The 17652-nt window shown below is 33.4% G+C and overlaps 1 protein-coding gene across 2 annotated transcripts; it reads right to left on the bottom strand.

Annotated features, from left to right (window-relative positions):
- Positions 1–817: 817 nt before the first annotated feature.
- LOC137923770 (uncharacterized) lies at positions 818–17117 on the bottom strand. Of its 2 annotated transcripts, none has more exons than XM_068767050.1 (6): positions 16719–17117; positions 4715–4793; positions 3073–3327; positions 2814–2937; positions 2086–2741; positions 818–1888 (listed from the first exon to the last, which is right to left on the bottom strand). In XM_068767050.1, the coding sequence occupies exons 3-6, from the start codon at positions 3238–3240 to the stop codon at positions 1280–1282; spliced, it is 1557 nt and encodes a 518-aa protein (XP_068623151.1). In that variant the 5' UTR covers positions 3241–3327; positions 4715–4793; positions 16719–17117; the 3' UTR covers positions 818–1279. The 2 variants fall into 2 exon arrangements, with proteins under 2 accessions (XP_068623151.1, XP_068623143.1); XM_068767042.1 differs by lacking the exon at positions 16719–17117 and adding an exon at positions 5523–5741.
- Positions 17118–17652: the final 535 nt, after the last annotated feature.

The following is a 17652-nucleotide window of genomic DNA, read 5'->3' as shown; positions in this document are numbered from 1 at the left end:
AAAAATCTTTATGCACTCAATAACATGGTTTATTTTTTAATTTTTGATGTTATTTTTACAATATCCTTATTACAGTAGTAGAACATTTTTTTGAGCTCGCAAGACAATATATATATATAATAATTTTATGAACCTTGGATAAAGGTATAAGAAGCTTATCCTCATTTCTAGTCTATTACTTTCAACACGAGCTGATAAAATAATATTTATTATTTATGAACAAAATTGATATTAGTTATTTCTCAACAGAACGTTGGTTATATTTAAATACAATTGAATTATTATGAAAGTTATATTCCAGCCAATTTGTACTGTTTGTATATATTATTTTACTTAAATCGTATGTAGAAACACTCTCAGACTAAGTTAACCTTTATTTTTTAATTATAAGATCTACCAATATCTTTAAACTTCAAAAATTTCTTGAAACTATAGAAAATGGATTCAAATCATATTCACAATAAAAAAACGGTTCTTTTATATTTCTGTGAAAAATAATAATTACTTTCAAAAGAACAGGTTGAATAAAAAGCGATTTCACATCGTAATAAAAATGTATTAAATGTTCCGTGTTTTACGTAACTTCCGCGCCATTGGTAACTAGTTTATTTTTTATTTTTGATTGTACGTACATGACACGTATGTAGATGAATTAGATGTGAATTATGATATATTCAGGAGCATATGCTTTGATCAAGGAATTCCTAAATGTTAACAGTAGTAAAAACTCTGGTATCACTCGTCGAGAACGGTAATCGAAATAACCATCAGCTTTTATAAAAAATAAAATAAAACAATGAATAACAATTCCAAGTAGTTTATTTTAAAATATAACGAAAAGTTAATAGCTATACCAATTTAATACCAAGCATCATTTCAAAAATCTGTCAATTCATATATTAATATAAACTATGTAATTAAAGAACATTAAATACAAGACATCGTTCGAAACGCTAAGTCGATAGAACAAAAGACATCTCTTAATCGATAGAAATATATTGCGTTGATAACAACTTTAACCCTTAAAATAAGAAAACCTTAAAAACTATTATTCTTTTTTTTTCGCCCCATATATTTGCTGTTTGTCACATGCGAGTACTGTTGACCAGCGAAGCAAACAAAAGAATTTAGTGTAGATTCATGGACCTACAATCCATATTCACAGATATGACGGCGTTAACGCTATTTATGAAGCATCCGATGCGCAAGGCATTATCCACGAACATAGATTTATACAAATAGATTGCAACTATTCTCTTTCCAGTGAGATCGTTCTGCATTAACTGTTGAGCCGCTTCTGTGACACTGCCGACATGAAAGCTTCTCGTAACTTCTTCGTCATGTCTTCCAAGATCTCAGCTCTGACTCTCAGCTTCTTGTTTCGTTCTTCCAAATCTATTGCGAGTTGTTCCATTTGTAGTTCTTTCAGCTTCCTGTTCATCCTGGATTTCTTTGAAGCTTCATTGTTTTTGTCTCTCAGTTCCCTGTACCTAACTTCGTGCGTGGATATCGACGAGGAATTGTCGTCCATGCTGCAAACGGAGGAGACGGTGCTCTCCCTCCTTTTCGGGGGGCGGCCTCTTCTAGTGGGTTTCAGCTGCTGCGAATCCTCCAAAGCCCTGATCATATCTTTAATAGGTATGCTGGGTTTTCTTTTCCTGTACTTCCGCGGCGAATGCTCGGCGTACGGTGTATAGGTTTCATCAGAATCCTCACTTCCGCGTCGCCTCTTCTTGCTCGTGTAGGTTTTAACATCTTCATTATCTGATTCGACGTGATATTCTGTCTTGGGCGTGATCGGTTCGTAGTCCACACGAGGTGATAATTCGGTTTTGGTGAAGCTTTCTACAGAAGTGTCGAGCGTAGGCCACTCCGGTGTCACTGTCGTCTGCAAAAACAAATCAAAACGACCATATTAGTTCATAATAAGTTTAAGTAATGCAATTCGATACCATAATATCTGTAACAATTAAAAAAACTTTATAAATATGTTAAAATGACTACCAATCTTCCGAATTTTAACATTGTTTTTTTTTTTTATCGGAAGTGAAATCTAAACGAAATTTTACTTTTATGTATGCTTACCGGACTTGGGAGAGTGCATTTTTCTTTCTCCAATTGTTCGACGTAACTTAGCACTTCTGGAGTGCTAATAATGTGTGCGCCGGACCAGACAGGGGCACACGCTGCCACATCCAAAGACAGCCCCCGGTTGTCCACCCTAGACCCAATACCGGGGGTTTCCCCGACAGTCCGATTGTCATTTAGTATGAACTCCGATATGACCACGTCGTTGCTTTCTACCTCCCGCGGTATTACAGACACAAGCTTGGCGTCCAACGAATCCTCTTCGATGCAGGGCAATGTGTTGTGTAAATTGTTTCTCGTGTGTTCTGTGTCGTGTGTGAGCCAGCCGATGGGCGCGGGGACATCCCACGGCTCCATGTCGGCCGCCTTGTCTGACGCTAAATCCTCAATCACCACAGGCAATGTGCTTATGTCTAGGAACTGCTCGGGGAACGGAACCTGGTCTTGGGCCACGTAGCCGAGCGGACCCAGGTATTCGTTTCTTAATTTTTCCACTTCGTCCACGGCCGGCGAAAGTGGGTCTTGCAAATGGTTATAGAAGCTTGCCTGGACCGACGGAGAATTAGCGTCAAAAGCATCCCAGCCTTGCGGCGAGAATGGTGTGTGCAGTGTGTCAGTGTTGTGTGCCCTATCTTCAATATACTTCGGGGAGTCTGTGAAAGAACATGCTTAAAATGATTATTTGTGTCAGCCGAGCGAAGGTAGATGCGATTTCGAATACCTACCAGTGGACTGTACTTCTGATGCCGCGGGGAGAACGCTGCACCAAGGAAAAAGATCTTGGAAGAACTCGCAGTCGGATTCGTGAATCATTGTGTCGGAGAAGGCGGGCTCCGGTTTCAGAAATTCCTGAAAATTTACAAGTTTGAGGTTAGCACGGTCACTTGGACATAACAGAAAAAACTAAGTGATAAACTTAAATTAATTATAAAAGGAATTACATTAAGTACTCACGACAGCCGGGCCACGGGCCCAAAGCCTTACCTCTGAACAGCAGGCGGTTGCGGCTGGCGGCGAGCGCGACGCCGAGATTCCTTCTGTCACCGCTCCGGGAGAACTGTTCGCCTGTTCGTTCTTCTCTGCCTTTAAAAGATCTATCTCTACCACTTTCAAAACACTGCGAGTCTTTTGACTCGTTTGCGAAAAAACCATATCTTTTGGTGTTTGAGTTGAACTGATTTCCGATATCGTCGCCCCGACTCGGACAGGTGATCTTTTGAGCAACCATTTTGTATAGAACTACAAACAGAAATGATACGACGTAACATAATGTGCATATTGATATGAAGCGAGGAGGGGAGTGGTCGGAGCGTGAAGTTGAGGTGGGACGGTGATCTGTTACGGTGGGACGAGAAGATCCGCGGGGACAGTAAATGCACAATGGAGTGATAATGAACAGTGACGTAAACAGGTGTAGCAACGATTCGGCGCAGCGCACGAACTTTACCTAAACGTCACAAGATAGAGGACCTTGAGCGAGTTTATAATTATATGTAAATGTTTTGACATAAAGTAGGTATGTAGAAAATCGCTAGCGTGACATTGGAACGAATCGATTGCATACATATTGAGATATGATGTGTATGTACATACATATGTGTGTGTAACTATAGGGTGAATTAATCAAAAGTAAAAGATCAAATACATAAACTTTAGTGAGATAATGAACTTTATAGGGTAGTGATATAGCACAATGTAAGCTGTAGCTTGCTCTAAAACACTTCTCTGCTTTTCTTTTTGTTTAAAGCACTTAGAACTTCGTCAACAATATAGATAGTCTTGTTCTATGAGTGATCATTTTGTGTTTATTATTATTCACACATAGAAAGGTTGCGATGTTTTCATCACCTGCCCAGTTCATCATGTTTGAGCTCTAATTGGATTTTTTAATTATTTTATTTCGTTTGTTATTTTAAATTTACATCTAAATCTATCTTAATTATCGTCTAATTAAAATTAATTATTTACTATTGATTAAAATATATAAGGTTAGTAGAGTTTACTGAGATAATTAACTTAAGGGATAAGGTTAGTAAACTTAAGGTTAAAATTATTAGAGTTTTTGATTTTTTTGTTATGTTTAATAGTCAATGAAATGTAAAAAAGACAATGTACGTTTTTATTATATTATTCTTGTGTCATTTTTCATTCTAGTATTAGTATTGTGAAGTTATTTGTGATTACGTGTATTTACACTCAAAGTTACCGCCATCTTGTTTTAAATGTTGATCTAAAGTTTGTTTAAAAGAATTAATATTATATTAAGCATGTTGCAAGAAAAGGCAAATAAATTTATTTTCCATTACCACTGTTTACGACAAATAAGCGTTTTAATAAAAACGGTGCAATATGCTGAACGAGAATGAAGTCAATGGCATAAAATCAGTTAAATAATAAGAATTATAAGAGATGATTTGAGAAAGATTTATTTAGAGCTCTTTAGACTTAATGTTCCGATTTTAAATTTAAATATGAAATGATATTTTAATTGACACGTAAGTACGTAATTTACTTTTATTTTTTATTGACCAGAGAATATTTTTTGCATGGATTTAGAAGATTTCTTCTATATCTGAAACAGAAAATGTTTTTAGGAAAAAAAATCCGCCGCAGCGGTGAAACTTACTTTGTTGAACTCTTCTCGAGTCCCTAATGAAATCTTAGGTTTTTAGGCTCCCAACCAAGCAATTTTCACCAAAGATGCCCTGTAACAAGCGAAAAACCTTTTAAATACAAAACTACAAAAAATATTAATAACATAGAGATTAAAATAAGTTTGAACTTTGCCATCCGGTTAAACTTCGCATGGGAAAAACCCAGACGATTACAATACGCCATTGGTAATTACATTCGTACTTCGCAGTTTACCAAGTATAAAAAAAAAAAACAAAAATGTATTAATTATTAATGATGTATAATTTATTTATTATTTATATTTAACCTATATGTTTTCTTTTCAACTTACTACAATTCAATTGTCGATAGAACGTAGATATATAAACTGTGTGTACTTCTCACGTCTGAACATTCTTTTAAAATCCCTATTTCTATACAGTATATCACGTAGTTAGTGATTGTAATCAAGTTTAAGTTACTAGCTGGTTAGCACTTGATTTCGAGGACCGTACACCGTACTATAGATATAAACATACAAGCGGTACGTAATTGTAATAAATATTATAAAGTTTAAACTAATGTCTTTTACTTCTGAATATTAAACAGAACAACCAAAATCAATCTCTAAAATAAAACCGCGTGCGACAGGTTGAAACATGTACGAGTTGTTCCATTTGCGTCGTATTAGTCTACGCAATGTAAAAGCTATAGATAGTAATGTATATATTTGACTTAGTAAGAAGACACCAGAAACTAATATTTAAATAAACTAAAAAAAATACTGAGCCCTACGTTCTAATGAATCAAAAATAACTTACCCAACAATAAAAGAATTGTTTGTAGGCGCCAGGAGTTTCTAGAAAAATCTCTCTTTAAAACAAATGAAAACTAAATAACTTTTAACGCTTTCGTATAATACGTATTGGCTCGCTAGCAAGGCCAAAGCCGACTGATTTTATAAAATGTAGAATCACAATTCAAGTAAAAATTGTGGCACGCGCTCACTGTGTAGGAGTACAGAAAACCTTGTGCAACATTCGCGCCGAAAGCACTTGGTAGAATTTTCCTCTATCCCCACCACGGCGCGTAGCGTTCTAAAAATATCTCAACCTGACTGCTATTGGTCCACAGAGATGACGTCAATTTGAGTAGCCAGTGGCGTCGTTCCGTTCGCAAGAGTCACGAGACCGTCGCATTTTGTATCGCGATATATAAAAACTCTGATATAGTTATGTGATGATAGCGTCTCGCAAAATACCATGCAGTAGATTGGCTCCGGGTTTTACCATGATCTCGAACCGCTACATAATTGACCGGCGACGTGTTTATTTCAATCATAATATTGTTAGGGAAAAAAAGTATTATTTGTAAAGAGTATATTAAAAACTGCATTTTAAAATAGCATTGCTATGGTTATTGATACTCGGTAATATATCGTAGTAAAAATACTTTTTTTAAACGTTTCATTAAATGAAATGCAAATTAACTTAATTATTAATATACATTTATTTAATAAAGGTAGCATCAAGACGATATCATTTTAATAAATATTTAAAAACTTTGCGTATTTCCTCATACAACATGTATTCGTTTCATTGGAAATCCCATACTTTCTCCGCTTCAAAAAACAAGTTTATGCGAATTGATTGCAGTTATAACCAAAAAATTTTACCTGGGAATTTTTGAAATTATTTTATAGTTTATGATCCTGTTTACATTTGCTGCGACATTATGATTATTCAAAATTTTATGTATTGTGATATATATTATATTTTTAAGATGTTTAAATTATATGTTTCACATTTAATAAAATAAATGATAACATATAACTATCTGAAACAAAGACAATTTACTAATCGATTTACGTGACGTAAGTAAATTATCAAGATGGTATGATAAAAAGTATTTATGATAAATTTATGTTACTTTCTACTCTTAGATCAAACTCATACAAAAATAAAAAGGTTGGATTTGTATTTCATTATCTTTATTAAAATGAAAAGGAAAAATCAATAGCGTTATCAAGATATGTTGCTTTATAGCTCTTGTTTGGAATATGGTGTGACTCATGAAATTAAACGTAGTAAGAACACATATGCCGTTTATTTTTATTTTGCTGGTCTAATCGGACTATCCCTTTTTTATGCAACAATAAATCTGATAAGTATAATTTTGTTGTGTTAAAATATGGATAATTGCAATGATGTAATTTATATTGTATAGGTCAGGGGTGGCCAAAATGGGTCTTTTTGAAGGATTATTTTTGGCTCTGATTGATCGTCGAATTATTTCAATAGTTGAATTTATATAATCTATGTCAGCTCCTGGAAAATTGTAACAAATTACTGGCGTCAATAATAATAATTATTATTATTCCACCAAAAAAATTATTGAAATCCAAATAACAATCAAAATTAACTAACCGGCATCTTAAGTATTATTATGAGTGCTATCATATACGTGTGCCATTATATCTAACTTCAATACACATATTTTGTACTTGTGCTATATAATTTCAATAAATATAAAATATTCATTTGCGTATTAAATTGCGGCTCACGAAAAATTTCAAATTTCGAACAATGACTCGAGCTATCGAAAATAGGCTGTACTATGATACTATCAACTTGGCCAGCCCTGATATAGGTATTTTCCTTAGATTTTTCATATTCATTCATATTTTCTATATTGCGAAGGCATCGTAGGATCAAGAAATCGGTTTCAATTTCAGCTGCCAAGCATAATGTATGTAGGGTTAAATCATTACATTATCTTTTATATTAGAAAACGTAATCGTTGGCTTAATAAGATTTTTAATATTCTCAAGGCAACGACAACTAAAGGCTTCGTCGTATTAACATGAACAAGGTGAACATAATTATATAATTAATAAGTAAACGGCGGCATCCAGCGTCTTCCGACGCCTTTAACCAATTCACTAGTCGATTTCGCCTGGTCCGTAGTTATTACAGAAGCTTAAGGCCAAGCAGCTATCAGTGTAGCGCGCCATGTGGCCTGCCAACTGCAACTTCAACTTATCAATCCACTGGGCTCTGACACTTACATTCGCTAGCACATGAATCTCCTCATACCTGATTTAATCTCGTAGAAAAATCCCGAGCATATCGAGAGCCCAAGAAGCCACTTTTCTTTTACCATAAGACATCACTGGTAACACGTATTAAACGAGATGTCAGAGACGTTGGATGCAGGTTGTTTCCTGCTGTGGGGAAGGCCTATGTCCAGCAGTGGACGTCGAACGGTTGTAATGATAATGACGATGATGAATTTACACGTATGTAAATAAATGTAGGTTTCTCATTACGTATACAAAACATATTTTTTTAAAAGGTGCGTATTTGAATACAAAATACGTAACAGAACACACTTACGTTTCTATTTTATTTGTAAACAGGAATGCATTATGTAGATTTTATATCCTATCGCACTTATGGATAAATACATTATTATCTTTTATAGCAAAATAAACACTTGTTATAAAACATTGCAGATTTATAAGCATGTAATTACATTGATATTGAAATTAAATGACTGTGCATCAATTAATATGAAATTTTTCAACTAACAACAATACAACGAATAATTAAATAAATGTTATATGTTATGATATTAAGCTGTTACGATGATATATTCAATAAGTTTCAAATGAGGCTATTAAAATTGAAGCATTGGTCGATTAACTAAATTTCCTCTTCTAGGAAAAAACTAATTTAATACCGTTAACTTCATTGAATTCTGCTCACAAGATTTAACACGAATGGAATGCAATTTACTATCGTTTTCGTTTTTTTTTTTAATAATTCCACAAAATTCTTTATAATTTTAATTAAAAAATATGCAAGCAATTTCCACCTTTGTACTGACACACCACCATATATCTGGAACCTTTGTATATAATGCTTTACACAAGGTCAGTTATGAACTAATTGTTACGAAGAGGATGTAGAGAAGGCGTTCATTAAAAAAATATATATTTTCAAACTTTAGATCCAATAGGTAATAAAACTTAGCTAGAATATTTTATTTGCTAAGTTAAAAATAACCAAAAATGGATTTTATTCAATTATACACACAAAAGGCAGCGTAGTGAGAGGGTGGGTTAGCTATCTTTTATAAATACGCGAAATAACTAAAAAGTTATTTTATTTACTAAATGCAACACGAATGTATGGAATTCTCTTTGTTTTGGGATAAAAACTGTCTAAAGACCCGTCAACCCTGACTTCTTTTGTTTGGTGATAAATTATCAGAGATTCCAATTTTTCATGTGTCAATTATTCATTCATTCACGTCAGCGTTAGACTCCCCTAAACATCGCCACAATGACTAGTCTTGCGCTGCCCGCAACCAGCGACTTCCTCGGGCCTTAATTGTTTTCGGTCCACCTATGCTACATACCCATGACACGTTCACCTGACAGTTGCACGTGGTCTCCACTAGATTTTTATTCCGTCAATTGACTTATTTTCGAAATATTTTAAAATGGATTTAGCTGGTATCCGGAATATCACCTGATAAAAATCGATTTTTTTTAAAAAAAATTATGGATATAATAAATATTAAAAATTTTCATTTTGCCATCTTAAAGCTTAGGTTAATAGAGATATAGCGATCTTAAATTTATTTCGAGTAGGAATAAAATTTATAGCATTTAGAATGATTTCACATGTTATAAAAATTGAGATTTATTATACACACAACATAGAGTTCGTAATATTTGTGCATAAACTTTTAAATTCAGGTGTCAATGTGCGCTTGTTCAAGGCTGACTCTTGCAAAATTTTGTTTAGCTTTACTCATTAGATTACACTGGCAGCGTTCAAATTCATCGTGACTCATTCCATCATTAGTAAAGTTGACTAACCCTTACCTACAGTTATACAAATAACTTCTGATTTATTCATTGCTAAACTTATATACATATCACATACCTAAGTTTTATATAATTGAACATTAAAAACTAGGTTGTATAAATTAGTATAATATACAACATAATTAAAGGTCAATCAGTAATTAAAGAATAACAGTTTAAACAATTATGTGTAGATAATTAAGTGGTCCAAATAAATATGAAAGTACTATCTGACAGGTTGATATAAATCATACACTTAGTACTTTAGTCATAGTACTTTCAATGCTACTATTGTATATTCTAGCTTTAATAGGCCGTCTAGATTTTTACATAGAGCAAATATAGCTTCCATCTGTTACATGTGACGATATTTTCAACACCAACATTTCGCAGTCCTCCGAGGGAGCTTTCATTCTTTCCTTATATTCTACATTTTATCTGTCTCACCCTTTCATTCCATTTTCTCTCTTTTCCGATGCCTTTCATCCATCACCTCGTTTCTCAGTTTTATAAAAAAATTATTTACATAACTTATTTATATACTTATTATTTTGCTTACATTCGTTTTATTTTATTTACGTTTTTCATAAATTATTGACTCTTATTTCTTTTTATTGCGTTCATAACAATTTTTCTACGTAACCTGAGAAATCTGGTCGCATCTCATCATTCTCGATAAGCGAGGTTGAAGCGTCCTCGCAGATCTTAGTGCCTAACCGGTATGTTTTAATAACATTGTACTGTTACTTATTATTATTTTCTCTAGAAAAGATTAAGACGCAAATATGTGAGTAATATTAACAATCTTAATTGTGGTGGTATTCAAGGTTTTTGTGTCGTAACGGGTTTGAAGCGGCAGGCCGTAGCTGATGCCTATCCTAAGACCCCTTTTAGGATAGCGAAGATTGAGGGTCCGAGAGAGCCTCAGCCACTACATACTACTATGACAACTGATTCGGTGTGTTTTACGCTGATACATTTTACTCGGAAATTCAGGGGTTCATGAAACACAGTCGCTCAAAAGGTGGAAGGGGATGGTTTAATGTGACAACAACTTACGAAAGGACGGAGGTCTAAGAACACGTGACGATCACCGTTAAGATTCTTCAATGCCGATTATGAATTTCTCTAAATATTTAAGAAGCCATTGGACATTTAAACAATAAAAAGATATTTATATAATTTTTTTAGAATGGGGGTGACTTAATATTTTCAAGTATGACATATCAAATGTCATATTTTATTAATAGCCTTTAAGAGTTACACCGGCCATTAGAGATAAGAGAGCAGAACTTTAAAGGTGCCCAGACCTATATAATATAGATTATACAGGTTTGGGAGCCTCGACTCGGCAATTTTTTTTCACCGGATCGGCAAGTCGTCAAGATTTTAGATAGTTTAGATGACTTAGCACTTTACTATAAAGAGAGACGACGCAAGGGCTTAACAACTAAACGCGTTTACCTTTCCGATACTTAGCTATACGAGAGGAACAACCTCGACTACATCGGTTTTTATAATCAGGTTACTATGGGGTTATTGTGGTCCATTAACGAAACCAGCTACGGCACTCTTTCACAATCTCTACTCTCCATATTTTTTTTTATTCATCTAGGCTAGCGGTTATGTGTGGTACGTATACTGAGATTACGTAAGGCTCCTTGGAAGTATAAATTATTTATGTAATGGCAGAAATACTGAGTTAATTTCTAATAACATTATTATATCGTACTAGCTGTCACCACACGGCTGCGAGAATTTAATGAACGACCACCCCTACTTGCAAGGATAATTTTATAAAATTCATTATTGGTTGATTATTTATGGTCGTAAAACGAAATCCTACCAAATTTCATGTCTATATGCTTTATGCTTCTTGAGATATCGAGACGGGACATTATGTTCATTGAAGTGTATCTCTTAGCTTATTAAGGTGACCAAAGCCGTAACAGTACATTAATTTTTATACTACACAAATATTAAGGTAATCAAAGTTAAGGATGTCAAAACAAAGATCTGAAAAAAAGAAACATATTTTCAAGAGTAGGTACAGAGCATTCCAGAAAAAAGTTTGAGAAACTCTAATCTAGATGATAGGACGGTCTTTCACATTACAGTTATCAAATAAAATAACACTCGATCGTATATGAAGTAGACACGAAAAACATCAAATATAAATTTGTAAATGCAAATGGCGGTAGATTAGGAGAAAAATTGTTCACCTTCCGGGCCTCCGGTGTCTGGCGCCGCCAACGATATTTGCTGCGTCATTATGATAACGCGAGTGCGATGATTGGCGAGAATACGGTCAATGGTTCATTGAACAAATTACTAATTGAGTGTAAATCTTAAAAAAATATAAAAGTTTGCATTTTAAAACTTAATTTGAATACAGCAACCAAATTATCCATTTAATAACTTAAACTCATACCTTTTTAAATATACGTGTGCTATTTTATCACATATATTTCGCAATAGTAAAAAATTGTAAATATTTTTTCAAAAATTTCCTGCGTTTTATTATAGTCTTAAATAGATAAGAATATTAAATAAAATACAGAGATAAATAAAGTGACTACACGAAAAAAAAAAACTAAAATGTCTCATGTGGTAATTAACAACACGTCACAGAAGTTCGTCACGAGAATTGACACACGTGGTCACCGTGATTTAAAAGAGATTAACAATGTTCTGTGGTTTAATTCGAAAACTCGAGATCACTTCGTCACATAAAGTTATTACAAAATACAAACAAATTTAATTTCAACATCATAATAATCTCAGCGTGGGATGTCCACTGCTAGACTTATGCCTCCATTTACAATAGGACCAGTAGGAAGCGGCTTGTATCGCAAAAGTTTAGATATCGTTTGTCCACCTTTCGAGTGGACGTCTTATTGTGCTTGCTGGTTGCTTTCAGACAATAACAACCGGCCAAACCGAGGTTCGGCCCTATCGGGCGCCCTTGTGTTGGAATGCTGAGCGGCGGCTATTTTCGACGAGTGACCAGCTCAAGCCGAGGTCCCCTTGTGGAAACCCTAGAGCTCAGTCATTCCATGGAATGTTCACCGAAGTGTTCTAAGAGCTCGGCGGCCTACCAATCCGGCAAAATAGTATTATGTAGCGGCTTGAACGAAGGTTTTCTGGGAGCCCTCGAACTTTGCTACTTTAAAAGAGGTTTTAAGCTAGGCGCAATCTGCGCCCTGCCAGCTCATACCCGGGAAAACTGCAAATGTCATTTAGGCAGCAGTGAGGGTCCTATCAAAAAAAATATTTCTGGCCCATGGTCTTAATTCCAAAATCTTAAGGACGAAGTAATCTGTTCAGCGCACTATGAAGCATGCCCGCTACCACCACAAATTACTAATCCACTGGGTTTTATCGATTATTCGTTCGACTACGGATCTCTTAATTTCTGAATGAATCTCATTCAAAATATTATTTGTTAATTGTCGGCCCTAATACAGTAGTGTTGACTTATTTATACTACAATACATATTGATGATACTTTCTTTAATACTCGCTACTAAAACAAATTGAATGTACTAACGTCATAGTGTGTGCATACGGCGCGTACGATAGACCTTATCAAATAATTTCGACAACCAGTAACCACGGCTTTCTCCGTGTATCAAGATAACTGTTTTCCACTGAAAGCTTCGCCGCATATAAAAGCGATAAACATTATCTATCTTAACCAAATATATAAGATTGAATAAAAGTTTAATGGCGACGAGTATGTATACACTTTTAATGAAATCTCTTTCTCTCTACTATATTACTACTATTATACAAATGTAGTACTACTATATAAAAAAATTACTAATATTATACAAATGTATCTGGTTGGTTTTGATGACATTAAAAAGGTTATATTTTAAGAAGAAAAATACAGCTAATCAATCCGTTTGCGAGCACTATCTTGATCTATATCGTGACTTACGCTCACAAGTCATAGCCCCAAGTTGAGATCAGACGTATATATACGTTGAATGAGTATAGATAAATGGAATCGATTGTACTTGACCTGAGTAAAATTTGCAGATTCCGCGGGTGCAAAGAGGCAGGAGGCAGAAGGCGCTTAACCTAAATTCTTAAGGTCGCGACGCTCGAGGACTTTCTGAGGAGCTTAAGCTCGGGTCGATACATATTACAATTTTACCGTAATGGGTAAAGCTAGATATGTTAACATCTAATTGCTTACCCGCGATACCTACGACACACTTCAAAGCCAAGAGAGAATAATCGTTTTCTTGATTACTGTCGCTCGAAGACAGAAGACCGTCTTGGAGTAACGGTTACTTTAGTAGTTATTCGAAGTCCATAACCGGACTTTAATTCTTACGACGCGTGACTCTGAGAACTCTTCATGAGTCATGCGTTTTACTTCATATAAATGTCTTATTTCAATTAAAATAGACAACTTGTCTCTACTTTTAAATAGTAATTTTATTGGTTGTTAACAAGTATATCTTCCGTAATGCTACGCCTTCAGGCCACCTCCGCTCGATAACATATTGAAGTCTGATTAAATAAATAATGCAGTGATGTCAGGTGTTCGTGCTTACAAATATCGCTACGTAACCCCGGTGACTAACGAAGGGGAGCGTTTTAGAGAATTTACCTCTGAAAATAATATAGCGAAACACAAAATTAAATACATATATACAGATTTGTACCGTTTCAATCATTGCTATAGTTTTAATTATTTTATTTTTTATGCATTGTCCAACGGAACTTTTGCTAACACAACTCTAAGCTCGTGTACATTCTTGTGCTATATTATTTAACCCTTTCCTTACCGCAGTCCGATCCGCCGAAGTGACCCTACTGAACCGGGCATGTGCGCCGCAAAATGTGCACATTGCATGGCGGTAAACCGATGTTCCAATTTTCTCATCTGTGTTACATATTTAAAGATTTTACTGGTATTAAATAAAAAAAGAAATAAGGATAATTCTTAGTAATTTATTTGCCTGTAATAAATCTTAAATCAGAGATTTACATATAGGCCTACATTACAAGGTGGACGCCGGCTAATTTCGGCCCTGATAACGAAAGGGTTAAAAATTGTAACTTTTATGTATACTGATAAATAAATTTCAAAAAAAAGTACGCGTACAATAAAATCATCGCACAAGTTAGTCAGCAAACCGCCATATCGTTTAAGGATCCGCCACGTGACGCGTTTAGAAATTGTTTTATCTTGTTTACTTTATTGGCACATTATCAATGACATTATCTGCGATTTGAGCCAAACCCTCCCTGCGTCTTAATTTTTAAATGAGTAAATCAAACCCTTTATCTTTCATGTTGATTTGTATCATTATTTTCTATTTAATTATGATTCTTTGTAAACATTAAGTTGCTCTGATTATTGAATTGTCTATGCGATTATTAAATATTAATGATCAGATACATTGTTTCTAAACATTTACGGTGCATAATATAATAAAGACTAAAAACTTGAAAATCTACAATTCTCGAAAAGTTAAATTTATCTCTTGTGGCTTTTATATAATTATTAAGACAAAAATTGCAAGGTATATAGTAAAAATTACATACAAATATAATAAAGTATAACGAACGAAAAAGGCTATATAGATCTCATAATTTCCTGAGAAACAAGACCTCGTAGTTCCACATCGCGAAACTGCTTGAGCTAAATCTGTCAGTGTGTCGCCAACGTCCAGCTGATTAATCTCGCGGACTTTAACAGCGCACTCATCATAGTATATTAGGTTAGCCTAGACGGCTTAGCTACAGACGCGATGAATCATGTTTATCCACGAAAAACTAGCATTTTTTTATTTCGACAAATGAATCAAATTTAATTGATTTGCCTTTAAAAGGATTTATTACAAGCAGAGTCGGTCTATAATTTTGAGGACAAACAAAAGTTTACTACCAAATTAAAAAATGTATAAAAAAAGGATATTATTAAATTTATTCAATAAATAACTAGGTAAAAAATTATTTATTTAAAAAAATAGTTATTCACTTTTCTGAAAAGTAACTTATAGATGTATTGCATATACGTGAAGTATAAGCTTTTGTAATTTTATTTGTCACAAATGAATAAAAAAACTTCTTCTTTTTTTAACAGCGCTCTTAAAAATTTTGCCGGCCCGACTTCTTAGATATTAAGATGTTGAAATGCTTTTTGTTAGCTACACCACATGAGTTTTACTATTTTTTTCTGCTCTTAATAAAAGAAATTCCAAAAAAAATATTAATAATATTTAAAGAATGCTAATTTTAACAAAGTTTCTTTCTCTTGTTCTTCACAATTCTATTTGGATGAAATGCAGTCATTTCATTGAAACAACAGACAGTAGAATGAACCAGACGTTAACAAGAGATATAATATGTCTTATGTTGAATAAATAATTTTTTAATGTGAATGGGATCAACTTTGAATTATGCTAACGTCTACAACTGACCAAAAATGTTCCCTAATACGAAATGGTTTTTTTTTATTTGTTAATATATGGCATGAGAAATTAACAATAACGATGTATAAAATCATATTTGATTTTGAACACTAAACATCGTTATTTTTTGACGTATTAACGAAACGGAATTACATTGGAAAAATTTGAAATATGTAACTATATTTTCTTATGTTATATATACGAATGCAAAAAAATTATCATTAGTTAAATTAGAAGTCCTTCAACTAAGCTTGAATCCGCTAGTGTCATGCTGTCATAGCACATGACGATCGTGATTGACGAAATCACATGTCAATTACGTAGACCATAACACAGTCGAAAGCAAATTTATTATACGTTTGTTGGTTATATTTATTATTTAATATGAACAGCATTATTTCTTATAAATTTAAAACGATTAATTTGTATAATAATTGAAATATTTGCCGGATAGTCGAATAACATAATAAGATGACAATATAGGAACCTAGTCGATGCGTATTTTTAATAGCTAAACTACTGTCACGAGTAGTCCATAAAACATTCCTTATTATAAAAAAAAAGTAACCGACTAACGCATTGTTTTAATTTTCCCCCTTAATCATTATTTGGATTTATTGTTAATTTTTATAGTAGCCAAAATGTACTAATAATACAAATTAACAGAAAGATACGTAAATAAATATATAACATTTAATAACACTCACATTTTAGGATGTCTTCTGAAGTTTTCTGTCTTGAACTTCTTAATTTTGTCCTTGTTCATAAAATTTAATTTGACCTTTTGTGAAACCCCTTCGTGTTGGGCCAAATAAGAATTTATTTTAAAGTATATTAGCTGATTGTTGTTTTGTTGACTGTTCGAGTAGACCATGTTAAACTCTTTCCGACTCTTATCTACTTCTCGTTTTTATAGTAGCTTCTTTCCGTTAACAAATTAAAAAAACGGAGGTCTCAATTAAGACCAAATAGAACAATTAAAGTGCATTAAATTTTACAAGTATTCTTATAAAAAAAACGTATAATTTTAAGCTTAATAGCAAAACTAAAGTAAGAAAAATATAATTAATCAAGAATAAGATACAACGTATCCATTCCCAAAGTGGACTGGATCACAAATGACTTGAATTGCACAGATTCGCAAGTACAATAATTTATCACACAAGTCTAAGCCCTAAATTACCTGCGTATTAGAAGCTATGCAAAAATTGTGTTTACATTTTACTACACGTAACAAAACGTTCCAATTTAGGGCAGTGCCAATATATTACAATAATTTTAATACTAAACATGTATTGTAAATAATAGAAAACTATTGTATATACCATCACCAATATACATTTATCGTATTATAACAATATAATCATTAATTTTATTTAAAAGTCGTAGGCAATTTAAAATTTATTCTACAATTACTGCGTATAATGAAATTTATTTGTGAGAGATAGTTCCTCCTTGTCTCTTATTCGTTTGCTCTTCTTATTTTAAGATGATGCAAGTTTAATGATTATGACCGCAGAAAATGTTACAGAGCTATGTATAAATAACACCTCTTACTGGCTTTTTTTGCTTGTTTACTGAATTTAGAGATGGACAATATGATTATGCTATTGTATTATTATATTTTTGTATTATAACATT

This window comes from Battus philenor, unplaced genomic scaffold, assembly GCF_028537555.1.
Source record: "Battus philenor isolate CCGP_79_NKW_IND1 unplaced genomic scaffold, ilBatPhil1.0.hap1 SCAF_10, whole genome shotgun sequence".
Lineage (NCBI taxonomy): Eukaryota > Metazoa > Arthropoda > Insecta > Lepidoptera > Papilionidae > Battus > Battus philenor.
Note: the sequence above shows the minus strand (reverse complement) of the source record. Positions and strands in the feature narration are given on the sequence as shown.

Excerpts from the sequence above, each read along its gene's own strand:
- LOC137923770 (XM_068767050.1), bottom strand. The coding sequence starts at position 3,240 with ATGGTTTTTTCGCAAACGAGTCAAAAGACTCGCAGTGTTTTGAAAGTG. Across the intron at positions 2,938-3,072 it reads CAACCGCCTGCTGTTCAGAG|GAATTTCTGAAACCGGAGCC; the intron begins GTAAGGCTTTGG and ends GTAAATTTTCAG. Across the intron at positions 2,742-2,813 it reads ATCAGAAGTACAGTCCACTG|ACTCCCCGAAGTATATTGAA; the intron begins GTAGGTATTCGA and ends GTTCTTTCACAG.